At 46.2% G+C, this 25575-nt stretch overlaps 1 protein-coding gene across 1 annotated transcript in view; it reads left to right on the forward strand.

Annotated features, from left to right (window-relative positions):
- The window catches only part of LOC102278760 (ATP-binding cassette sub-family C member 12), a 31732-nt gene extending 13289 nt beyond the window's left edge, over nucleotides 1-18443 (forward strand). The window contains exons 9-17 of the mRNA XM_070386768.1: nucleotides 21-247; nucleotides 2984-3121; nucleotides 6595-6781; nucleotides 10729-10818; nucleotides 12459-12648; nucleotides 13103-13248; nucleotides 15535-15648; nucleotides 18085-18249; nucleotides 18351-18443. Of these exons, the coding sequence (XP_070242869.1) occupies nucleotides 21-247; nucleotides 2984-3121; nucleotides 6595-6781; nucleotides 10729-10818; nucleotides 12459-12648; nucleotides 13103-13248; nucleotides 15535-15648; nucleotides 18085-18249; nucleotides 18351-18443 (1350 nt within the window). The remainder of the gene's footprint in view (nucleotides 1-20; nucleotides 248-2983; nucleotides 3122-6594; nucleotides 6782-10728; nucleotides 10819-12458; nucleotides 12649-13102; nucleotides 13249-15534; nucleotides 15649-18084; nucleotides 18250-18350) is intronic.
- The last annotated feature ends 7132 nt before the right edge of the window (nucleotides 18444-25575 follow it).

Below are 25575 nucleotides of genomic sequence, written 5' to 3' on the forward strand. Positions count from 1 at the left end.
CTCTCCATGGTCACCCGCAGATCCTGGAGAGCCCCATGAGCTTCTTTGACAGGACGCCCACTGGCAGGCTAATGAACCGCTTCTCCAAGGATATGGACGAGCTGGACGTGAGGCTGCCGTTTCACGCCGAGAACTTCCTGCAGCAGTTTTTTATGGTGCTGTTTATTCTCCTGATACTGGCCGCCGTGTTCCCTGCTGTCCTTTTAGTCCTGGCCATCCTGGCTGTAGGCTTCTTCATTCTGTTACGGTAGGTCCATGCGCTGTTTAAAGCAGAGCGTGCAAAACCTGAGCAGGGACCGGGTGGTGTCCGGTGGTGCTGAGTCCTTGCTGTCTTCTCTGAATGCCGGAGCATGTTGACTTGGGCGCTGTGCTAAGTGCTCGGCGTACATCAGGCATTTGATCCTCAGAGCCATGCTGAGAGGTGGGTAGGGTTGGGAGATTAAGTCACTGGTCCCAGGTCAGGAAAGTAGCAACCGTGGTTGCTCTCTGACTGATGTTATGTTCTTAACCATGGGGCTCTGCGGTTTCTGCTGCTGCAGGAGAGAGGAGACCAGTACTCAATCTCTCTGAACTTTGAGAAATAGCCCCACCTGACCACTGATGTGGTCATCTGTTTGGCACTGGGAGGGGGGTCCCTGTGCCCACCTTCTCACCCACCCTGGGGAAAAGCGGGAGGGTAGCATCTGTCCCAGCTTTCCAGGAAACCCAGCTCCGCCCTGTCCTGGATGAGCTGGAGTTCTCAGCCGGCAGCTGGTGGTATTGTGTGAGGGCTAAGGATTGGAGATGAGATGAAATTTGCACTAGAATCCCAGCTCTGCTTCACAACTAGCTGGAGGAACTTGGAGAAGTCAAAGGAATGCCGCAAGCCTCGGTTTCCTCATCTCTAAAATGGTAATCATCAAAACACGCGCCTGCCCTCTTCCAAAGGGGTTCTCGCAAGGATCAGATGAGACTAGGCTGCCTAAATGTTATACGAACTTTGAGTTTCAATAAAACTCAACAAAATTGCCTTGGACTGGACACACAGCATCTCGAAGAGGGTCCCCCAGATTGCAAAGGATTCAGCCCACAAATCCTGGACCCACATCCACCCATAAACAGGGACACCACACTCAGAGCTGAGCTTGCAAAATATTGCTTTGACCACAGTGTGGAGGGTGGATGAAGCTTCAGAAAGATGGGAGAAGGGCTATAGGATTGGAGACTCTTGCAGGGCAGAGTCTGACTGAGAGATGAGACATAGGCAGCAGCAGTCTGGGCAGAAAACAGGTAGATCCTAAAGCCATTTCCAGGATAGTTCACTGAGGTTATGGGATGGGAGAGGCCAAGGATGCGTCCAAGATGGGGAGCAATGTGAAGACAGATGTGAGTGACACAGGAGGAGACGCAGTTGAGGGTGATCAAGATTACGGGTTTGTTTTTGGATAGTTCAAGGCTGTGGATCAAGTCCACGGATGAGCCAGCCGACAGTGGGAACTATGAGTGCAGGGACGCATGGGGGGAGACGTAGTCTCTGCATCCTCGGCTGAAGCTGGCATCACCGTGGGAACTAGCATGTGCGCCCTGGGAGTTGGGGGAGCTGGGCTCTCACTTCCGTCTCCCACTGCCCCCTTGGTGACTCCGGGAGAGGACACGTGGGCCTCCGTGTCTGGCCTCAAGGGTTTATGGTGATGATCTAATAAAAATGATGTCTGCAGGTCTTTTTTACAAATATAAACGGTGCGTGCCTGCTTAGTTGCTCAGTGTCTGACTCTGTGACCCCATGGACTGTAGCCTGCCAGGCTCCTCAGTCCGTGGGATATTCCAGGCAAGAGTACTGGAGTGGATTGCCATTTCCTCCTCCAGGGGATCTTCCCAATCCAGGAATCAAACCCATGTCTCCCACATCTACATTGGCAGGCAGCTTCTTTACCACTGAGCCACTGGAGAATCTCCCACGTGGTGGGTGCCACGTCTTATTAAGAAAAGTGATTCCTTGGGCTAGTGTTAGTTTTTACAATCCACGTATTTGTCTGACGGTCGTTCCTGTCTGTTCTCCTCTCTGTGTTTTTTATTTACTTTGCAAAAGGTTTTTCTCTGCACTGCATTCTTATTTGCTGTAAGACAGGCCAGATCAGGCTGATCCAGACTGAATTATTCGATGTTTCTAACTAACTCACTTGAACTCTGAACAAATGAGGTTTCCCTTCCTCTGCCCTGGGTCAGATTCACTGTCATGGATCAGCTGCCACTGTGCATGCTGAGGGCAGTGGTCTCGCACTCACTGGGGCCCAGGGGGAGTTACATACTGTGAAGAGTCTGGTTTTAAAGTCAGTTCCTAAGGAGATGATGTTTGTATATTGCTCAAAATTACCTTTGAAACTGCCTTTAGAAGACCTCACGCTGGCAGTTGATATGCCAGATTCAGATTTTCCTCCAGAATTGGAAGAGATCCCTTTTTATTTGGTTGTGTGTATAGGCACTCAGGTGTGTCCGACTCTTTGTGACCCTTTGGACTGTAGCCGACCAGGCTGCTCAGTCCATGGGATTTCCCAGACAAAAATACTGGAGTGGGTTTCCATGCCCTTCTCCTGGGGATCTTCCCAACCCAGGAGTCTCGTCCTGCGTTGTAGGAGAATTCTTTACCCACTGAGCCATCGGGGAAGCCCTTTTTGTTTGGTTGGATTGTATTTAGGAGTTGCAGTGTGTGAAAATCTCTAGTCTTTGAAAAGACTAGAGTCACAGCGTGTGCAGTGAGACTCTCTTGCTACAGGAAGCCTTCAGAACTGAGAATGCAGGAAGGAGTGGCTCGATTTTCCGAGACCCTCCCTCCCTCCCTGGCACACAGGGATGGCTGCTCCCAGAGGAGAAAGGCGGGCCAGCCCCTCCTCCCTCGTTCAGCTGCGCTGGCACCGAACATCTGTCTTGAGCGCCCAGTTGGGTTTGAGTGAGCCAAGGGGAGCCTTGGGAAACCCTATCTGGGGCTCTCGTGGTCTCCCTGCAGCGTCTTCCACAGAGGAATCCAGGAGCTCAAGAAGGTGGAGAACATCAGCCGGTCCCCCTGGTTCTCCCACATCACCTCATCCATGCAGGGCCTGGGAACCATCCACGCCTACAACAGGAGGGAAGACTGCGTTAGCAAGTGAGTCCTGGGCTGGGCTGCCCCGGGGCTTCTGCTCCCCGCTGGCCCGGCTCTGAGGAGGGAAGTCTGAGGGATGTGGACAGGCCAGATGGAGAGCCGGTAGAATGGAGGGGGAGCCCCTCATGCACTAAGCCTTTTCCCCCAGTGTCCGAGGCCCCCAAACACTCAACCTCATCCAATGACAAGCTTACCATGGTGCTTTACGTGTTTTATTTTTCCTCTCTAAAAGTAGAATGTTTTTAGGTCAGGAAAATAGGAGAAAATAATGACGACAACAAGAATCACCCATAGGCCTGCAACCCAAATCCTGGTCATATTTTTGTGTATTTCCTTCCAATCTTTTCTGTTTTTCTATCTCTGAAGCATTTAGAGTCATTTTTTCTTGTTTTATTTTTAAATAGCAGTTTTTTCATGTTATTACATATTCCTTGTAAAGGTCATTCTGAAAGTGAAAGTCGCTCAGTTGTGTCTGACTCTTTGCAACCCCGTGGACTGTACAGTCCATGGAATTCTCCAGGCCAGAATACTGGAGTGGGTAGCCTTTCCCTTCTCCAGGGGATCTTCCCAACCCAGGGATCGAACCCAGGTCTCCCACATTGCAGGTGGATTCTTTACCAGCTGAGCCACCAGGGAAGCCCACAAGGCCACATTACATCTCATTTAATAGATGGACCAGTTTTCTTCTTTTGAAGATGCCAGGGCTAGGTTAATACATTTCTCTGGAGTCGTCCAGCTCCAAACTTCTAAAACATCATATAATCATATGTTATCACTGTGTTATCAGTCACAGTAGGCTCACTGTGGTAACAAACAGCTCTAAATTTTAGGGACTAACCCAACACATGTTTATTCTTCCTCAAGTCGTAAGTGAACAAGGGTCCATGGGGCAGGGGTCGGCGATTCTGCTCCATACTCAAGCACACAGTCTCTCTCCATCTCACAGCTCCTCTGGTCTAATTGGAAGGTAAGAGCAGAGATGTGAGTGGAGGACCCCAATGAAGGTGCTTATCATTTATGTACATTCACTGGCCAGATTTCAGTCACATGGGTGCGGCACAGTGTCTCTGGAGAAGGCAACGGCACCCCACTCCAGTCCTCTCGCCTGGAAAATCCCATGGACGGAGGAGCCTGGTGGGCTGCAGTCCATGTGGTCGCTAAGAGTCGGTTACGACTGAGCAACTTCACTTTCACTCTTCACTTTCCTGCATTGGAGAAGGAAACGGCAACCCACTCCAGTGTTCTTGCCTGGAGAATCCCAGGGACGGGGGAGCCTGGTGGGCTGCCGTCGATGGAGTCGCACAGAGTCGGACACGACTGAAGCGACTTAGCAGCAGTAGCAGCAGCAGCATAGTGTCTCTGCCGCACAGATGTTCTTATTCCACCCCCATCCTTTTCTTTCTTAAAAGTTTAATGTACACTTCAAAGGTTGCATCTCTTTCTCCCTGCCACCCACGACCTCAGTGTACACCTGGCAGTCCAGCTTGTCTTTACTTCAGTCAGCAGTTAGCCTTGCTACTGGTTTGACCTGAACATCATCTGTCAACCCTCCTTCCAGTGTCTTGGTCATGGGCCATTCATCAACTCTCAACAAGCAACAGAATCAAGCCTTGTCTTCCAGCAGATTGTCCTCCAAGGTTTCCAGAAAGATCCTATAGGCGAGCTGAGCCCCCACAGTATTGATGGGCTCTGCCGTCTTTATCCATTCTTTCCAGTCATGGACTTGCCCAGAGGGCTTGGGCTTCTGACCTGAGTTGCTTTTGCAACCAGACAAAAATGCTGCAGCACTAAAAAAAGGTTTGAGGTCAAATTCCAATTTGACCCCAGCCAGTGGTTCTGTTTCTGCACAACCTAACCAAGCACACAGAGAAGACCACAGATGACTCCTAAGTCACTCAAGCAGTCAGTTGAATTTGTAGGCTTTACAGCGACATGGTTAAAAACATCATGGTGTTTGGAAGACTATTTTAACTGAGGAAAGTAAGTTAGAGTGGAAACAGAGAGGGCCAGCCTGGGTGCTCAGAGGTGTTTCAGGCCAGAATCCTTGGAGGAGGTTTAGAACAGGATGGAGCAGCAGTGCCTGAGCACGTCATGACTGTGCCAGTGGAGGAATCTCAACTCTTAGGGGTTTAAACATCGAATGGTTTTCAGTTTTACCAATAATTTCTTTTACCAGTTGTTCTGAAGAAGCCCCTTTCCCAGGAGGTCAGGGGAACCTTTAGTGGCAATTGTGATTGATGTCCCTTCTGGTCTGTTTAGCTCAGTTCAGTTAAAATTACGCTCTTAAATGTACACAAGTCATAGCACACACCCCCGCCCCCTGGGCATCTGCTCAGAGAATTGGAGCAGTCGTGCTGTGTTGCCATATGTCTCGGGCAAGGGGGCAGGGTAGCTGTTAGGAAGCACCTGGTCTGTTGTATTAAACACCCCCTCCCTTTTCTCTGAGCCTGGTTATCTGAGGCTGGTGCAAGGAGATGGAGTCGGGGAGTAGGGGAAGGAACACTCTCAGGTGACCACTGTCTATTTCTGCTGCTCATTTCTGCTGATCCAGCTCCTCATGCAGATGTGGCATAGCACGGGAGAGCCCCCACCAGGACCCAGGTCCCCAGCCACTCTGCTGGACACTGCCCATGGGCTCTACTTTGTTCTTCTGTGAGCTCCACCTGGCAGCCTCACTGCTTTCCTTTGATGTGGGGCCTCTAGCTTCATGTCAATTAGTGTGGCATCAAGATTGTAGCCCCACATGCCACCTTCCCTCTGAACCCCCACTGTAGGTACTGCAGGAATGGGCAGGACCATCTTCCACACATCTGGGGAATGAGCAACTCCAGGGATGGGTCTTCCCCATCCCCTAGCTGTGTCATTGCTCTGTCGCTCTGCCCGGTGCCCCTTCTCCTCTTTGGCCCAGGAGACACGCAGCAGGAGTGCAAGATGTCAGCTTACTCTTTTTCCCTCCAGCTTTATAAGCAATTGCCTCAAATCTTCTTTCCCTGAAATGGGGAGGAGAACCAGTCCAGCACTCTCTCTTCCTTTCCCTACCATCACAAACACTGAGATTCCCTCTGCCTCCCCCCACCCCCTTTATAGATCAAAGGGGTCAACAGTCGTTTCCACTGGGCCTTTGGGGGACGGCTACCCTGAAGACAAGGGTCCTTTGAAGGTTGAACATGAGGTTCCCAGCCCCTTTTGTTCTCAGCTATGGGTTCCAGCTGCCAGTTCTGGGAAAGACAGAAGAGCCCACTCAGCACCATACTCTGTTGCCACCTGGGATTTCTCAAAATACGTGCAAATCAAAGATGCTTACGGTGGCAGATTTTAGAGTCTGGATCTATACTAATCTTTGTAAGAGATTCCTATGTACTAATGTGTTGGCCTTTGATTAAAAATTCCTCTTGCCCTACTTCTCTGGTAGCCCTAACCATAAGTCTATGGAATTACAACCCGACGTCCTGCTTTGTCTCATCTCTTAATGTTAGGTTCAAGATGCTGAATGATGAAAACTGCAGCCATCTGCTGTACTTTAACTGCGCTCTCAGGTGGTTTGCTCTAAGAATGGATGTCCTCATGAACATCGTCACCTTCATTGTGGCCTTGTTGGTGACCCTGAGTTTCTCCTCAATCAGTGCTTCTTCCAAAGGCTTGTCATTGTCTTACATCATCCAGGTAACACCTAATGTAAGGCTGGCTTGGCCTGGAGGCTCTGGCATGGAGTGTATCAGGGAGGGTGGACATAACAGAAAACCTAACTCGAATGGGCTTAAATAATAAAGAAGGCTCACAGCAGCTCACATGGTTAAAAGGTCTGGCCGCTGTATGGGCTTCAGGCACAGTTGGGTCATGGCCCCTGGCTTTATCCTCCCATAATGACTTCCTTCATGGTTGTACAATGGTGGCTGGCAGCCTCTAGGGGCTCTAGCAGGAAGAAAGCGGGAGCAAAGTCTTTCCTGCTCCAGCCACTGAACAAAAGCCCTTGCTCTACTCTTACTGGATTAATTTAGGCATCCCAGAACTACTGATAATTCGTGAACTGATGGGATTGAGATGATTGGCTTAGGCCAAGGGAGGGAGTCACACTCCATCCTGCCCCAAGTCACACAGCTGCCCCACAATGGGAAGAGGGAAGGAAATACTGGAGAGGCAGCCATGATGTCCATGACAAATAATTACTGACTTCTCTTTTAAGTTGCTTTGGTGTTTTTCTTTTGAAAAATAACAACAATATGGAAATAATAGTAATAAGGAATGATAATGATAATAGGGAAACATACGCTATTTTCGGCACTGTTTTAAATCCTTTGCATAAATTAACTCATTTATCTTCACAATAATCCATGAGGCAGGCATGCCATAATCCCCATTTTACAGGTGAGGAGACCTAGGCCCAGGAAGACTTGCCAGGATCACACACCTGCATGTGTGAGAGTCAGGATTTGAACCCCCATCTGGGTCTGATACCCATCTGAGTTTGCATAGAGTAGACGCAGGCTACGTGCTTCACGTTTCTCTCTTTGGAAGCCATTCCTATGCAGTCCTTATCCCCAGTGCTCTGGCATTCTAGGACGACGAATCTGAGTGGTGGTCTATTTCCATTGATTCTGTTCAGGCTGGGAAGAGAATAAAGTCAAGTCTCTCTTCAAGTGGAAAAATTCCTCCTTTCCCTCCCTGACTCTTTGCCTCCTGTTGATACTGTCTTTGTCTCCTTTCCCTTTGTTTTCTCGTCTGTGACTCACATTGCTTGAATATTGGATTTCTTGCATCAGCACTCCGTGTTTCCTTTCTTTCATCTCAAAGTCTCCCTGTTCTTGCCTTTTTATTTTTATTCTGGGAATTTTCCTTTGCTTTGTCATTCAGCCATTCTTTGCATACTTAATTTTCACATACTCTTTCTTAGCCTCTGAGTTTTTAAAAGAATCATCTTTAAACATGTATTTTATAGCTCTCTGAGGATATTGATCAGATTAAACTCTGCCTTTCTTAAACTCTCCTCTCTTCTTTGACTGATATCTGCTGTTTTCCAGGGTCAGGCTTTTTGTTTGTTTGTTTATCTGGTTCTGTTTGTTATCTGGTTCTTGCTCTTCCCTGCATTGGTTTTGTTCATATGTCCCTTCATCCTTTTGTGTTTAAGTATGAGAATCTATGTTGGGTTTTCAGGGTTTCCTCTGTCTTTGTGTATGCTTCACTAGGTCTCTCCTGATAGGAGGTTTTATGACTGTGGATAGGTGAGTTGGACTTGTCCACAGGCTGCTTCACTTCAGGAAAGCAGCCAGGGAGCAGGCCTCCAGGCACACAAAAGCTAGTTTTAAAGGGGCTTTATCTAGGAGCCCCATTTATCCCAAAATAATTTATTCAGTTTCTTTAAAGAAGCCTTTGTGTGTGTGTGTGTGTGTGTGTGTGTGTGTGTGTGTATGTTGGCCTAGGGGTAGTGTCCAGCTGGGAGGAAGATGAGGAAGGGGAAGAAACGGGTCCAACAGGAGTTTTGTCAAGGCACCATCGCTCAGTCAGTCTTTGAGGGCCCCTCATACCTGGACCCTCTCTGAATTCTGCTACAGAGAACACTCTGGAAGCCCCTGCAGCACACTCTGCCTCTATCCTATCAAAAGGCTTTCATTCTTTTTCCATCTTCCAGAAACTTGTAACTCTCATTCAATACCTCTTCCCAAGCCCCTGCTGTTCACGGTCCATTCCTTTTTTGAAGTCTCTCTACCATCATTTTAATAATACTTTGGAAAAGAGGAGGAACAAAAACATATGCTCAGGACACTATGTTAAGCGAGGAAAATGGATTTTCCTTGGGTAGGCAGTTTCCCTCATTGATGGCTGATCTTATTTGTTGTTGCCTAGTAAAGTATTAAACAGATGATGTCGACTAGATTCCTGTACTTGTCTCAGCTTTCCTCAACTGAGGTCATGCTCTTGAGAGATATCACCAGCTTTCTGTGAGACTGTTTTCAAACATGCCTGTAAGGCTGGAGAACTTGCCCACAAAAAGATCTAGGGGATATGTTTCTTGCAACTGGTTTTCTTGAGCATTAGCCCCCTTTGGAGAATACAGAAAATCCAGCTTACAGAGCTTCCCTTGAGAACAGAGGCGACTCCTAGATGGATGAGAATTTGTTGTGAAGTCCCACAGAGCAGAAAGCAAATGCAAAGTAATATCACATAACATCATGGAGAGAACAAACCCTTCCTGGGGCCAGCACTGTGCTGACAAGGGGATTCTTACCCTGTGGAAGGCTGCCTGGGGCCTTGAAGAGCTGATACCCTTGATTTTTTTTTTTTAACTTTTTATTTTGTATTGGAGTATAGACAATTAACAATGTTGAGATCTTTACAGGTGAACAGCGAAGGGACTTAGCCATATATATGCATGCATCCATTCTTCCCCAAACTCGCCTCCCATCGAGGTTGCCACGTAACATTGAGCAGAGTTCCATGTGCTATACAGTGGATCCTTGTTGACTGTCCATTTTGAATATAGCAGTATGTACATGTCCATTCCAGCTCTCTAACTATCCCTTCCCCACTTCCTTCGCCCTCGGCAACCATGAGCTCGTCTCTTTCTGTTGTACCTAAGTTCATTTGCTGATACCCTTAAATTGAACAACAACAACAACAAAAATGTACGTGCCTTTCTCAGGAGCAGGATTCGTTCACTCACTCACCAGATGTCCACTGAGCACCTGCCAGGAGCTGGGACCATGCTGGCTGCTGTGGGTTCAGCCGTGAACAAGCTGGGCAAGTCCATGCACTCATGAGCTTACATTCTAGTGGGATGGGATAAATAAGTGTGCAAGTAAAGAAATAAGACTTCAGAAACTGTTGAACTGTTATGAAGATAATGAAGCAGGGTAACTGGCTGTCAGTGAGGAAGCTGCATGAGACCCCATAGAGTCAAGGAAGGTCTCTGCCAGGAGGTGACTTGAGGGCTGATATCTGAACTTGACAAAGAAGGAGCCAAGGGAAGACAGAGGGAAGAGAGTTTCAGGCTGAAGGACCAAGGATTTGGCTAGGGCATATCTGTGGGGGAACCACCATCCAACCTGCCCAGTACACACCTGTCCTCAAATCTCAGGTTGGCTTCTGGGGGATCCTGGCCTAAGGCGGGTGTCCTTAGCAGACCATGGTCTAAGGCTAGATTCTCTCATGTTTGAAGCAGGCTGAGGGCTTGATGGTTTTCTTCCTCTTCTGCCATCTGTGGTGATTGGGGCTTTCCGGCTGCAGGCGGGGTAATCGGGGAGGGCACAGAGGTACAGGACCCCACAAAGTGGCTTCAACGGGTGGGCACCCAGCAGTGCAGAGGCCCCCTGGAGAACTTCTGCTTACAGGAATTCCCCACCGCTCCAACCAAGAGATCTGTGCTGGAGCGATGCTGTGGTGGGTTGACTCTGACCATCTGGAGTGCCAGGGAGGATGTAATTACCATTTGTTTCTACACACAAAGGAAGTGTTTAAGGCAAAACACCCCAACAGGAGTGTCTTTACATCTGGACCCTTGGCTGGGAGCGGAGGCCTATTTTTGTGTGGTCCTGAGTGAGACCGGAGGGTGACTCACAGCTGCCCCTGAAGGCAGAAAGGGTCTCTGACTGCGGTCGCTTGTTCCCCCTCCATAGCTAAGCGGGCTGCTCCAAGTGTGCGTGCGAACGGGGACCGAGACCCAGGCCAAGTTCACCTCCGTGGAGCTGCTCAGGGAGTACATTTCGGTAAGAAATTGGGGCCAGAGGAGGAGCCAGTTAACTCTGGCAGAATTTAGGCATTTGCTCCTTTTTCACGTGTGGATTTTCTTAAAATCCGTATTTATATAGTCTAAAGTCCTTAATGCTGAGGGAGAGGTTCTTTTTAAAAATATTTCCTCAAGGGGTTTCTGTACCCAGAAAAGAGAATTCAGTGGCTTACTTTAGTTTCTAAAAATTAATATTTGGCTGACTAAATTTAAAAATCTAGTCTAACTTCTTTAAAAGCTTTTTCTGTTCCCCTTACAAATCCTGCTGTTCTTTGAAAAGCAGTCTCACCAATTCAAGCAATCACTTTTAAGGGCCTTTGAACAGCATTTGGCTCCATTTGCAAACTTAATTAAACACTTTAAAACATTTTAAACTGCATTTTAAAATTTAATGTATTCCGTTTCCTTTTTAAGTACCTCGATAATCTGATTCAACAAACAAACCTTCCTGAGGTTATATAAATCTAATAAATTAAACTTATAAATATGGAGAGCTTTAAGTTCTCATAACAATCCCAATGCAGTATATAAACAGTAAGTTTTTAAACCTAAAACCATGTTAAAATAAGTTATTCAATTATACATTTTAATTTAGAATCACAGTCTGAATGTTGTTAACATTATGAATAGTTAAAACACCAAGTATGCAGAGTTCATAAACTAAAAATATTACCATTATAATTTTGCTTCTTTTAAATACTATTATTACTAATTCTAAATCTTCTAGGGGTTAAAAATATTCACTGTCTAGGAATACTATTATTTTCTCAGCTAATTGTGGTTGCCTATCGACCAGCAATTTGAGCTGGTCAGCCACCCTAATGGGGATCATGGGAGTCTTATTTCTCCCTGGTTAACAGGGACTTTATAATTCAGAGGAGGGGTTAGTCTTGTAATGCAGTCACGTTGCTTCACTGCTTAATTAGACTTTGCATTTCTTGGGCTCTTAAGAAACTTTAATTCCTTTTCCATGTAACTCTGAACTTGACATGCTGTGCTTCCTACTTCTAACACCGCAGTGACTCTAGCAGATAATGAAATTGTGTCTGACTGAATTCTGCTAATCTCTCAAGGCTTGGTCCGGATTGCTTATAATGCTGACACGTGCTGAGGCTCACAAGGACCAGTATGCACTGCTCCTTATATTTATTCATCCCTCTATTCACTAAGCCCTGGCCATACAACTTTTCTTTCTATTTCTCCAAGTCCTCGAGCTTGTTCTGGCCTCAGGGCCTTTGCACTAGCAGCTCTCTGTCTGGAACGAATCTTCTCATAGTTGGCATTGTCTCAGCATTCCAGGTCTTGGCTTGAATGTCACATCCTCACAGACGCCTTCCTCAACACCGTTACTTTCACTTCTTCTACCCTTTTCACCACACATACTCTGTATTCTACAGCAATAGTCTCTTTAAGTGTCTTCATTTCTCACTTCTTTTCTTGTTTTGTTATCTGAGTTCCCCATTGCAATGTGAGTTTCTGCAGTGCAGTATCCTTTTTGGTCTAGTTCACCATCTTGAATACCAGTACCTAGAACTGTGTGAATGGATGCATGAACGAATGAGTGAAATGAATGGGAAAGCAAATGACTACTAACCTGCCGTTTGTCATTCTGCTTTTCAGACCTGTGTTCCCGAACGCACTCACCGCCTCAAGGTGGGGACCTGTCCTCACGACTGGCCCAGCCACGGGGAGATAACATTCAGAGACTATCAGATGAGATACAGAGACGATTCTCCCCTTGTTCTCAACGGGCTGAACTTGAACATCCAAAGTGGGCAGACAGTTGGGATCGTTGGAAGAACAGGTTCTGGTGAGGACCAGCTCTGATTGCGTCTTTTGCAGGTTGTTTTCTTTGCATTTCCACTGGGTGTGCTAGTTACATCACACCAGAGGGTGATGTGTGTGTGTGGCGGATTGGCTGTTTTTTTCCTGAAATGTCTTTATTGTAAATTGGGATTTCAGGTTGAATGGGTGTGTATGCAGTTGGAAGTAAACACACATCAGTTTTTGAATTAATTAAGTGAGAATCATTCTGGTGAGACGAGGCCCAGAGGATGAGTCACGCGCTAACAGCCCTGCAGGGATGGGAGGGTAATAGTGTTAGGGCAGCCAATCACCCCTGCAGAGTGGGACTTCTGTCTGTACACTCATCCGCACAGAGCCATTTTCACTGCATTAAAAATTCACTTGATTAGACAGATACTCAGATATGATACAATGCAAACTTATGTGAGATTTGCTGCTTCTACATTTATTGTTCCCAGGCAAGTCATCCTTAGGAATGGCTTTGTTTCGTCTGGTGGAGCCCGCTGGTGGCACGATCCTCATTGATGGCGTGGATATCTGCACTGTTGATTTGGAAGACCTCAGAACCAAGCTGACTGTGATCCCCCAGGATCCTGTCCTGTTTGTAGGTACAGTAAGGTAGCTGTTTTTGATCGCTGTGCATCCCTATTTTTGGATAGTGAAATCAGAGTAACAAGAGCTTTGAGAAGTTATCACACGGTGGCTGGCCTGGGGTTGTTCTATCTGAGGGAAGTCATGTCCTGAGATGTTCACAAGCTTTGGGGGAGCTGAGGACCAAGGCCCTGAAACCTGTGTTTCATACACTGCGTTACAAATAAGCAAGATGCTGTGTGCAGGGTGAGCAGACATCCCGGTTGCCTCTGGGATGCCTGTCCAGGATTCTATCAGGTTTAGCTGTGGCCTAAATCACCCCAGTTTGCACAATACAATAAACGGTTATTCTACATATGCAGCCGTCCTTTGGAAGCACGTCAATTCATTCCCACTGAGAAGTGAACAGAGGCACTCACCTGGTGGTCCAGCGGTTAAGACTGTGCCTTGCAATGCAGGGGACTCAGGTTACATCCCCGGTTGGGGAACTAAGATCCCACAGGCTGCAGAGCCACTAAGCCCACTTGCTCTGGGGCCTGTGAGCCACAACTAGAGAGAAGACCTGACACAGCCAAATGAACAAATAAATATTAAAAGAGAGAGAGAAGTAATCAGAAGCTGCTCAAGTCCAAGAAAAGTAGGGCCATCGCAACCTCTACAGGGTTCAGGATCTGTTGGCAAGGCACGGGGGAAATCCACGGTTTCTCATTTAGCCCAGTGCAGCGGTTGCCCTTCTAACAAGAGGGACCTTTCGCCGACTGGGTTCCAGCTGAAGTAGGGGGCCATATTGAGAGTTGTATGAAAAGAAGGACATTCCGTGTCTTGAAACACCAGACTCACACCCTGCACGTGAGGCGCTCACCCTCTGCGAGGCCCTGAAGCTGCTGACAAAGCTTTGCCTCTCAAGGCAGAGTGAATGCACCAGTGAGTGGAATTGCTTGCTCCCTCTCTCTGCCAAGACTCTGCACGAGGTCAGACCTGCTGTTCTGCACACAGCCACCGAGAGGACTGAATGTGTCTCCTTGGTGCCTCGCTTGGCGGTGGTCTGCCCACCTTGGTGTGGTCTCTGCTCCCTCCCAGAGTCATGGGTCTGTGGTCTCTCGGCCTGAGGTTTGTGTTTCATGGACCACTGTCCCAGGCTAAGCACTGCCCTTGTTGCCACGGCGTCATCACTTACCTCCTCTGCTCTTCCCCTCGTGCTGTGGAAAATATGCTCTTCCATCCGCTCATCCTCAGAAACTCAGTTTCCTCTCCTTTCCTTCACTGCAGGTACAACTTGGACCCGTTTGAGAGTCACAGTGATGAGATGCTCTGGCAGGTTCTGGAGAGAACATTCATGAGAGACACAGTAGGTCACTGGGGCTGTCCAGGACACATCCATTTCCTAGCCCCAGTGCCCCAAATACCTGGTCCGGGTTTAAATTTGGCTAGTTGTTTGCTGGCACCACATATGTTGATCCTTATCACTCCTTGTTAAGAGTTGCAATAGACTATTTATTAGGCCAGTTCAATGGCCTAAATAGAGTCAAGAGCTCTACCTGCAGTATCTCAGTTGGTCCTGATCACAACCCTCTGAGCTTGGTACTCTTACCCTCACTTTTAGAGATGCAGCACTTAAGACTCGGGGTAGTAAGCTCTGAGTGGCAGAATGGAGACTTGAACTTAAGGCCATCTGACTCCAGAGCAGAGGAAGTGCCAGTAGCCTCATTTGCTTACTGAAACAGATAAGCTCTGGGAAGGTGAGGGGTATGGTATGGAATGAACCATCTGTGAGACGTGGCCCTGTCCTGTATGAGCTGCGGCTGGGTCAGCAGGTGAGCATGCGCACTTCTGCAGCCCAGAGGGAATTTTTCCCTGGGACTTGGGACCAAGGTGAGCATCTCCCAAAGCCGCTTTGACTTAAAATGCTAAATAAGTCAGACCCTGTCTTACCTTTCCTTGATGACCAGAAAACACCCACCCCATCTCTGTTTTATCCGTGGAAACAGGGACGCTGAAAGCCATTTGCGGTTGTTTGTGTTTCTCTGGAGCCATCTGTGCATCATTTGTACTCTTTTGGCAAGGTGTCTACGGGGTTCTATGAATCACGCTGTGATTTTAAATTATTAATGTCTGCCTACTCCTTGGTCTCTCCCTGATGCCTGTTTGCAATATTGAAATGATTGTTGTCTTGCGCTTTCTTTTCTGCAGTAAAATAAAGCCAGCTGATAAATGCAAGAGAAGGGGGCCATCAATATAGCGGATGCAGGACAATTTTATAGATCATCAGTACAGATATGGCATTCTCTGTGTTTTATAGATAATGAAACTCCCGGAAAAATTACAGGCAGAAGTCACAGAAAATGGAGAAAACTTCTCAGTAGGGGAACGTCAGCTGCTTTGTATGGCCCGAGCGCTTCTCCGTGATTCAAAAGTAAGGAAGCAGCACAGGAAATGGATCGGTCACATTTTTGATATTCCCTGCAGCGCCGCTCAATCCAGGGGACAGAGCCACGTGTTTGTCTTTCAGCAAAGAGAGAGGAATTGGTCCATTTAAAAACCGATCACTTTTCTTAAGACAAAGTTGTGAAGGGTAAAAATTGAAAAATAACAGCTATTTACAGCAATAACACCTGCCTCCCCTGGGCCTCTCCCCGGAGGGCTTGCTTAGCTATTCTTTCTGTCCTCCTAAGTGGTTTGGGTTTGAGAAATCAGCCTCTCAACGTTTCCCCTTTGTCCCTGAACAAGTCTGAGGCCTGATAAACAGTACCCAGGATACTGAAAAAGGGCTTCAGTATGCCAGTCTATGAGGACTATAAAATTATGCTCATTTTTCTTAGTGACTTACTCATCTTTGCTTACTGATTTCAAGGAAAGGATTGCTGCTGCTTTAGAAATCCCATTCTCCAATCAACCAGACTTTAAAAAATACCATGAAAACAAATAAGTGGTTGCCTATTTTGTCCACTCTTAAGAAGGTATTTAAACATTAGGTAGATAATTGTAAGCGTATTCTGTGTGTTTAAGTGTAAGTTTGTTACAATCTTCCAATTAAATTCAGTGACCCAGAGAAAATTCTGCCATAAGAAATTCAGGCTATTCCATAATGTTAAGTTGTATTTGAGCTTCCCTGGTGGCTCAGTGGTAAAGAATCCGCCTGCAATGCAGAAGACCTGGGTTCGATCCCTGGGTCTGGAAGGTCCTCTGAAGAAGGAAATGGCAACTCATTCCAGTATTCTTGCCTGGGAAATCCCGTGGACAGAGGAGCCTGGTGGGCTGCAGTCCATGAGGTTGGAAGAGTCAGACACGACTTAAGTGACTAAAGCATCACCACCAAATTGTATCTTATGATATACTACAAAACTGTGATAGGTAGAGGTGAACAGCCTTAGACATGGTAATTGACATGGCTTTTATTTACTATATTAAAGAATATTTTGGTAAAATTTTAACTTTATAGTAAAATCAATAATTTGAAGTGGAAAAAAAAAGAAATCATGTCCTCTGAACCCTGATCAAAGCGTAACCCATCACATGGGCTCTCTAGCATGCTAACGGCAGAGAAGGGGGCCAATATACATTCACTGCTGACTGTGGCCCTACAGGGTGCTGAGTGGTTGATGGGTTGTCCTTGCATTTTACATACATAATAAGGTGTCCTTTTACAGACAATGAAATAGAGGTTTGGGAAAGTTATACAATTTAGCCAAAGTCAAGAAGAGTTAGAGCTGAGCTGATCAAGTCCTCTGATTTGCAAACCAGCACTGTGGAAGGCTGGAGAAGGCAATGGCACCCCACTCCAGTACTCTTGCCTGGAAAATCCCATGGATGGAGGAGCCTGGTAGGCTGCAGTCCATGGGGTCGCTAAGAGTCGGACACGACTGAGTGACTTCACTTTCACTTTTTCACTTTCCTGCATTGGAGAAGGAAATGGCAACCCACTCCAGTGTTCTTGCCTGGAGAATCCCAGGGACGGGGGAGCCTGGTGGGCTGCCGTCTATGGGGTCGCACAGAGTCGGACACAACTGAAGTGACATAGCAACAGCAGCAGCTATGGCAGGCATAATAAGGCCCCCCCCACCCCTCCCACCAAAGATGCTCGTGTCCTGATACTCAGAATCTGTGAACGTGTTACCTTATCTGGGGAAAAGGGCTTTGCAAATGTGATTAGGTCAAGGATCTTGAGATGGGGAGATTACACTGGGTTACCTTGGTGGGCCCAGTGTAATTACGCAAGTCTTTGTAAGAGAGAGGCAAGAGAGTCAGAAAGAAAGTGACGATGGAAGTAGTAGAGGTCAGAGTGATACCAGGAAGGGGTCACGAGCTAAGGAATGCAGACAACCTCTAGAAGCTGGAAAAGGCAAGAAAAACGTTTCTCCTTCTGAGCCTGCAGAAGGAATGCAGTGCTGACACTACCTTAGCTTTAGGACTTCTGACCTCTAGAAGTAAGTGTAAGATAGTGTGTGTTGTTTTGAGCCTCTGATTTGTGTGACTCTGTTACAGCAGAAACCGGAAACGAATACAAGAGCTGTTATTATGCCTCATGCTGACTCATAAGCGCAGTAGATAAAGATCATGGGGCATTTCTTCCTACTAGTTTGTGGGATTAGAATAAACCATTTATAAAAAGGTAAGTAAAGAATGTACAGTCTTGTTACTCCAGCAAGTCAATTCCCTCTGAGAAAGATAAAGGTTGTGTGACATGACTTTTTTCTCTTGCTCTTTTTCTAACTTTCTGACATGGATACGTAGCTCCTTATTTTTCAGCCCTTCTTCTTTTGTTTTTTAATGAATTGAGCTAAGACTGTAAGTTTCCCTCTAGGTACAGCTTTGGCTTGGTGTGACTTTCACAACATTCCTTCCCCAACAGATCATTCTCCTGGATGAAGCCACTGCCTCCATGGACTCTAAGACTGACACTCTTGTTCAGAACACCATCAAAGATGCCTTCAAAGACTGCACTGTGTTGACCATTGCCCACCGGCTCAACACAGTCCTCAACTGTGACCGTGTCCTGGTCATGGAAAACGGGAAGGTACAGAAACTTGTGTCACCTCTCCAGAGGTTTCAGTGGTTTGGGCTCTATGGTGGGTAGCTTTTTTCTGACAATTTCAGCTCTTCTTCTCTGACTTCCAGGTAGTCGAGTTTGATAAGCCTGAAGTCCTTGCTGAGAAGCCAGGTTCTGCCTTTTCGATGTTACTAGCCGCAGAAAACAAAGTCCGAATATAAGACTTCCAAAGGATGCCATCAGCTGATTTTAGAGGAAGAGGAGGCTATGTGAGATGAGTCAGATGCGCCTATGGGGTCAGGAACTGTCATCTCAGGGGTTAGATCTGGTCCACCATCCCACCCCCTACTCCGCCCTGCCCTGCCCTGTCCCAGAGCCTGGAACACAGGAAGAGCCAGGGTGAAGGTTGCTTCCCTGCTTTGCCCAGCACATGCCTCCTGGAGGGCTTGGGTCTGGCTCTCAGTGATGAGCAGAGGCAGAAGAAGCTCATGGATTAGAAAACTGACCCTCAGTTCCTAAATCCCTCATCATCCCTCCTGTGTTCTCATCAGTACACCTCAGAGCCTGGGAATGAAAACATTGTAACTTCCAAAAAAGGTTACGAACAGAATGGGAGAATGCCTAAGGATGTACTTTGTAAAGGTTTCCTGCCTGGTTATCAGAAGGAAAAAGAAGACTTTTCTTCCCACTTCCTAGGCACATCTATTTTGAGTGTGTGACAAGAGGTAACTACACAGATCTGTAGCTTGAAAGATTGATTACAGTGTTTGGTGAAAAAATTTAAAAAAATCATATTGTACATCCCATTTGATCTATTAGAACAACCAGAGAAACAAAATGTTGGAGTTTGTCTGTAAACGACATTTTTATATCTTCTATATTGGTCATTAAAATGCAGTAGGAAATTAAACTACCCTGAAATGTTGCCTTGCAATTATTTTGCTGAAGATATTCTATTCTTTGTACTATTTCCTCTCACAGACTCCTTTTGCTTTCTCCATTGACTCAGTAATAAACCCCCACAGCGTTTCTCAAATAAAAGGCTTTTCTTTCCAGCCTTAAGGTTTGCTACGACGGAGGCTGTAAAGACATAGTCCCAGTGGCTCAGGAGTGAGTGCTGCTAATTCACAATAACATTTGGTAAAAAAAAAAAAAAGGAAATCCAAAGGGCTCTTCTGCAGTATTTTCCATAGTCTGTCTGCTTCTTCTTCCTTAGGACTGAAGTCCCTGGCGGTGTTTCAGTGAGGTTTCTTGGACTCTCCTCCCGGTCCCCAGGCTGAGCTCTAGATGTGGCATGGGGCAGCCATGGCCCATGAACTCCCCACCCCAAACCCTTCTTAATCTTGGTCCCGTACTTCACCCTACCCTTCCAAACAATGAGGAAGACAAGCCTGGCACATGGTGGTCAAAAGTGAGTAACAGGAGTGCTTGACACCATGAGGAAGTTCATCCTGGCAGGTACCCCGCATCTCCCTACTCCTTGGGTATATTTGCATGTTGCGGGTTTAACCTGGAGAGACTGAGGTTTAGGGCAGACAGGCTATGGGCAAGCATTTCAAAGGCTAGGCTTGCGGGATGTGTCTTCACCAAGTCACTCTCCAGCTCTCTGACCAGGCCTGGGCAGGTATCTGCAGGACAGGAGGTGAAGTAAGTACAACCAGCTGCAGGTAGAGCTCCCCATCTGGTGAGCATCAGGGTCCTGGCTAAGGTAGCTGGGCAGCAACTCTGCCACAGCAAAAGGGTACACAGCAAAAAGGATGTGGTTGAAAAGTCCAGGAGTGAGGGGGCTCCTTTCGTGGGCAGCTCCATGCCGTTCAGATCCCCCTGTGAAAGGGCACAGTGCATCTTAGAATGCTCCACTGCCCCAATCTGATTCTTCCTCCATCATGGTATGTGACCTTGATCTGGGGTCATTAAACCCACATGCACTGGCCAGCTGCCTCACGCTGAGTGTAGCCTCCACCTTGATGGATGCCCAGTGACTCCCCCATGTGGCAAGCAGACCAGGCAGTTTGTGCTGGTCATGGGGATCCATGCCAGCTGCGTGATGTGGGGAGGATGCTTTGTTTTCTACCAACTTAGCACTAGCCAGACAATCAGGCTATGATCTCAGGAGGGCAGAGGGGAGCCAAGGCGACAAAGATCCCTGCGGCTTGTTCAGGTGCATTGAAAGATGAATCACCTCCTGCCACTTGCTTCTGCCCCCGCTTCCCTTGGCTGGTACCATCTACAATAGAATACCTGCCTGACACCTAGTGAGCCCCGCCATGTGCCAGGCACTGTGGGAAGCATTTTTATGTGAATAATTTCATTGAGTCTTCACTCCAGTCCATGAAATGGACACTTTTATTATTCCCATTTTACAGAGGTGGAAACTGAGGCTCATTCAGGTTACTAACTGAGCTATAGATGTGTAAGAAGGGAAAAACAGAGGCAGGACTTGAACCCTAGCCAGTCTGACTCTAGGACCCTGCATGTAATCCCTCCACAAGAGCCCTTCCTGTCCCTTCCCCTTGTCCTGAGCAGGGACAATGATGGTTGTCAGCACGGCACACAGCAGAGACTGACTTCTGATGGGAAGACTGTTGTTCGCATATGCAATGACATGGAACAGTCTCAGAGAGCCCTCACCTCTCAACCCCTACTGTTGTTGAAATGTCCGCCAGGAGGAAAGTATGTGGAATAATAATAACCAATGTTTAGCCAGTACAGGCAGACCTCCCAGAGATAGTGTTTGGTTCCAGATCACAGCAATAAAGCAAATATTGCAAACAGGTGAGTCAGACAATTTGGGGAGGGTTTCCCAGTGTGCATTCAATTTATATTTGCTATACTATACTGTAGTCCACTAAGCGTGCAAGAGTATTATGTCTAAAAAGCAACATACATATCTTAATTAAAAATATTGCTAAAAAATGGTAACTGTTATCTGAGCCTTCAGTGAGTTATTTCTTATTGGCATCATCATTATTCTTTTATTAGCATTAAAGATCACTGATCACAGATCACCATAAGAAATACAACAATAATGAAAAATTTGAAACATCGTGAGAATTACCAAAATGTGACAAAGATACAAGAAGAGAGGAGATGCTGTTGGATAAATGATACCGATAGACTTGCTCGATGCAGGGTTGGCATAAACCTTCGGTTTGTAAAACACTCAGTATGTACAAAGTGCAACAAAGCAAAGAGCCATCAAGTGAGGTGGATTATAGTCCTTACAACACAGATTAGTTTGTTGAATCCTCACCAGATCACGGTAGAGAAGGTACTGATCTTCATGTTACTGATGAGGATGCTGAGGCAAAAGAGCCCCTGGCCCATCACACAGCTGAAATCTGAACCCAGGCAGATGGGACGCTGGAATGTGTGCTCCTCACACACAGCCTGTGGCATAAATCCTCTTGGAAGAGATTGCCACTAGCCCCACCACAGAGCTGCCAGGCGGGTGACCCACAAACTGGAGAACAATTATACCAAAGAAGGTCTTGCACTGTTTTGAAAGTTCTAGGCACCACAACCGACTTTCCAACCTGGGGATCCAGCAAAGAGACTGAGAATCCCCAGGGAATCTGACATTGAAGTTCAGTGGGATCATAGAAATTCCACAGGACTGGGGAAACAGAGACTCTTGAAGGGCACAAACAAAATCCAGTGCACAGGATCCATGAGAAAAGAGCAGTGACCTCACAAGAGACTGAGCCAGACTTGCCTGTGAGTGTTTGGGAGTCTCTGGCAGATGTGTGGGTCCATGGTAGATTGCTGTGGGGTCAGGGGCACTGGGAGCAGCGGTCCTGGGAGGCTCAGCATAAGTCCTTTTGGAGCAGTTTCTATTACCCCTATGATAGTCTGACCTGAGGCCAAACTATAGAGAGGGAGCACAGCCCCACCCATCAGCAGAAAATTGGATTAAAGATTTACTGAACATAGTCTTGCCTACCAGAGCAAGACCCAGTTTCCCCCACAGCCAGTCCCTCCCATCAGGAAGCTTACACAAGCTTCTTATCCTCATCCATCAGAGGACAGAGAGAATGAAAACCACAGTTACAGAAAACTAAGCAAAATGATCACATGGATCACAGTTCTGTGTAACTCAATGGAACTATGAGCCACACGGTGTGGGGCCACCCAAGACGGATGGGTCATGGTGGAGAGTCCTGACAAAACGTGGTCCACTGGAGGAGGGAATGGCAAACCACTTCAGTATTCTTGCCTTGAGAACCCCACGAACAGAATGAAAAATCAAAAAGATATGACACTGAAAGATGAACCCCCCAGGTCAATAGGTGTTCGATATGCTGCTGGAAAAGAGTGGAGAAATAGCTCCATAAGGAATGAAGAGGCTGAGCCAAAGCAGAAACAATGCTCAGTTATGGATGTGTCTGGTGGTGAAAGCAAAGCCCGATGCTTAAAGAACAATATTGCATAGGAACCTGGAATGTTAGATTCAAGAATCAAGGTAATTCAAAGTGGTCAAACAGGAGATGGCAAGAGTGAGCATCGACATTTTAGGAATCAATGAACTAAAATGGACTGGAATGGGTGAATTTAATTCAGATGACCATTATGTCTACTACTGTGGGCAAGAATCCCTTAGGAGAAATGGAGTAGCCCTCATAGTCAACAAAAGAGTCTGAAATGCAGTACTTGGGTGCAATCTCAAAAACGACTGAATGATCTCTGTTCATTTCCAAGTCAAACCATTCAATATCACAGTAATCCAGGTCTATGCCCCAACCAGTAATGTCAAAGAAGATGAGGTTGAGTTCAGTGAAGACCTACAAGACTACTAGAACTAACACCCCCAAAAGATGTCCTTTTCATCATAGGGGACTGGACTGCAAAAGTAGGAAGTCAAGAGACACCTGGAGTAACAGGCAAGTTTGGCCTTGGACTACAAAATGAAGCAGGGCAAAGGCTAACAGAGTTTTGCCAAGAGAAGAAACTGGTCATAGCAAACACCTTCTTCCAACAACACAAGAGATGACTCTACACATGGACATCACCAAATGATCAATACTGAAATCAGATTATTTTCTTTGCAGCCAAAGATGGAGAAGAAGCTCTATACAGTCAGTAAAAACAGGACCGGAAGCTCACTATGGCGCAGATCATGATCATGAACTCCTTATTGCAAAATTCAGACTTAAATTGAAGAAAGTTGGGAAAACCACTAGGCCATTCAGGTAAGACCTAAATCAAATCCCTTATGATTATACAGTGGAAGTGACAATTAGATTCAAGGGGTTACATCTGATAGACGAGAGTGTCTGAAGAACTATGGACAGAGGTTCATAACATTATACAGGAAGTGGTGATCAAAACCATCCCCAAGAAAAAGAAATGCAACAAGGCAAAATAGTTGTCTGTGGAAGGCTTACAAAAAGCTGAGAAAAGAAAAGAAGTGAAAGTCAGAGAAGAAAAGGAAAGATATACCTATCTGAATGTAGAATTCCAAAGAAAAGCAAGAAGAGATAGGAAAGCCTTCTTAATGAAAAATGCAAAGAAATAGAGTAAAACAATAGAATGGAAAAGAACAGAGATTCCTTCAAGAAAATTAGAGGTATCAAGGGAACATTTCATGCAAAGATGGGCACAATAAAGGACAGAAATGATATGGACCTAACAGAAGCAGAAAATATCAAGAAGAGGTGGAAAGAATACACAGAAGAACTGTACAAAAAAGGTCTTAATGCCTTGATAACCACGATGGTGTGATCACTCACTTAGAGCCAGACATCCTGGAATGTCAAGTTAAGTGGGCCTTAAGAAGCATTACTACAAACAAAGCTAGTGGAGATGATGGAATTCCAGCTGAGCTACGTCAAATCCTAAAAGATGATGCTGTAAAAGTTCTGTATTCAATATGGCAGCAAATTTGAAAAACTCAGCAGTGGCCACAGGACTAGAAAAGGTTAGTTTTCTTTCCAGTTCCAAAGAAGGGAAATGCCAAAGAATGTTCAAACTACCACGCAGTTGCACTCATTCTAAATGCTAGCAAGGTAATGCTCAAAATCCTTCAAAACAGGCTTCAACAGTACATGAACCAAGAACTTACAGATATACAAGCTGGATTTTAGAGCTTGTAGGTAGAGGAATCAGAGACCAAATTACCAACATCCATTGGATCATAGAAAAAACAAGGGAATTCCAGAAAAACCTCTACTTATGCCTCATTGACTATGCTAAAGCCTATGACTGTATGGATCACAACAAATTGTGAAAAATATTAAAGAAATCAGAATACCAGACCACCTTACCTGCCTCTTGAGAAACCTGTGTGCAGGTCAAGAAGCAACAGTTAGAACCAGACATAGAAAAATGGACTGGTTCAAAATTTGGAAAGGAATACATCAGGGCTGTACATTGTCACCCTGTTTGTTTAAATTCTATGCAGAGTACATCTGCAAAATGCCTGGCTTGATGAAGTTCAAGCTGGAATCAAGATTGCCAGGAGAAATATCAATAACCTCTGATATGCAGATGGTATCACAGTAATGGCAGAAAGCAAAGAGGAACTAGAGATCTTCTTAATGAAGATGAAAAAGGAGAGTGAAAAAGTTGACTTAAAACTCAGCTTTCAAAAAACCAAGATTATGGCACCTGGTCCTATATCTTCATGGCAAATAGACGTGGAAACAATGGAAACAGTGACAGACTTTCTTTTCTTGGGCTCCAAAATCACTGCAGATAGTGACTACAGCCGTGAAATTAAAAGACGCTTGCTGCTTGGGAGGAAAGCTGTGACGAACTTAGCATATCAAAAAGCAGAGGCATCACTTTGCCAACAAAGTTCAGTATAGTCAAAACTATGGTTTTTCCAGTAGTCATGTATGGATGTGAGAGTTGAACCATAAAGAAGGCTGAGTGCCAAAGAATTGATGCTTATGAATTGTGGTGTTGGAGAAGACTCTTGAGAGTCCCTTGGACTGCAAGGATATTAAACCGGTCAATCCTTGACAAAATCAACCCTGAATATTCATTGGAAGGACTGATGCTGAAGCTGAAGCTCCAATACATTGGCTGCCTGATATGAAGAACTGACTCATTTGAAAAGACCCTGATGCTGGGAAAGATTGAAGACAGGAGGAGAAGCAGGTGACAGAGGATTAGATGGTAGGATGGCATCACTGACTCAATGGACATGAGTTTGAGCAAACTCTGGGAGATAGTGAAGGACAAGGAAGCCTGAGGTGCTGCAGTCCATGGGGGTCACAGAGTTGGACATGACTGAGTGACTGAACAACAACAGTTCTGAGTAGCACCACGGGAAACCTGAGACTCTCCAGGTGAGAAAGAGCCCAGTGTTCAGAGTTGTAAAGCCTGTGTATTGGTCAGGATTAGGCTCAG

Source organism: Bos mutus, chromosome 18, assembly GCF_027580195.1.
Source record: "Bos mutus isolate GX-2022 chromosome 18, NWIPB_WYAK_1.1, whole genome shotgun sequence".
Classification (NCBI taxonomy): Eukaryota; Metazoa; Chordata; class Mammalia; order Artiodactyla; family Bovidae; genus Bos; species Bos mutus.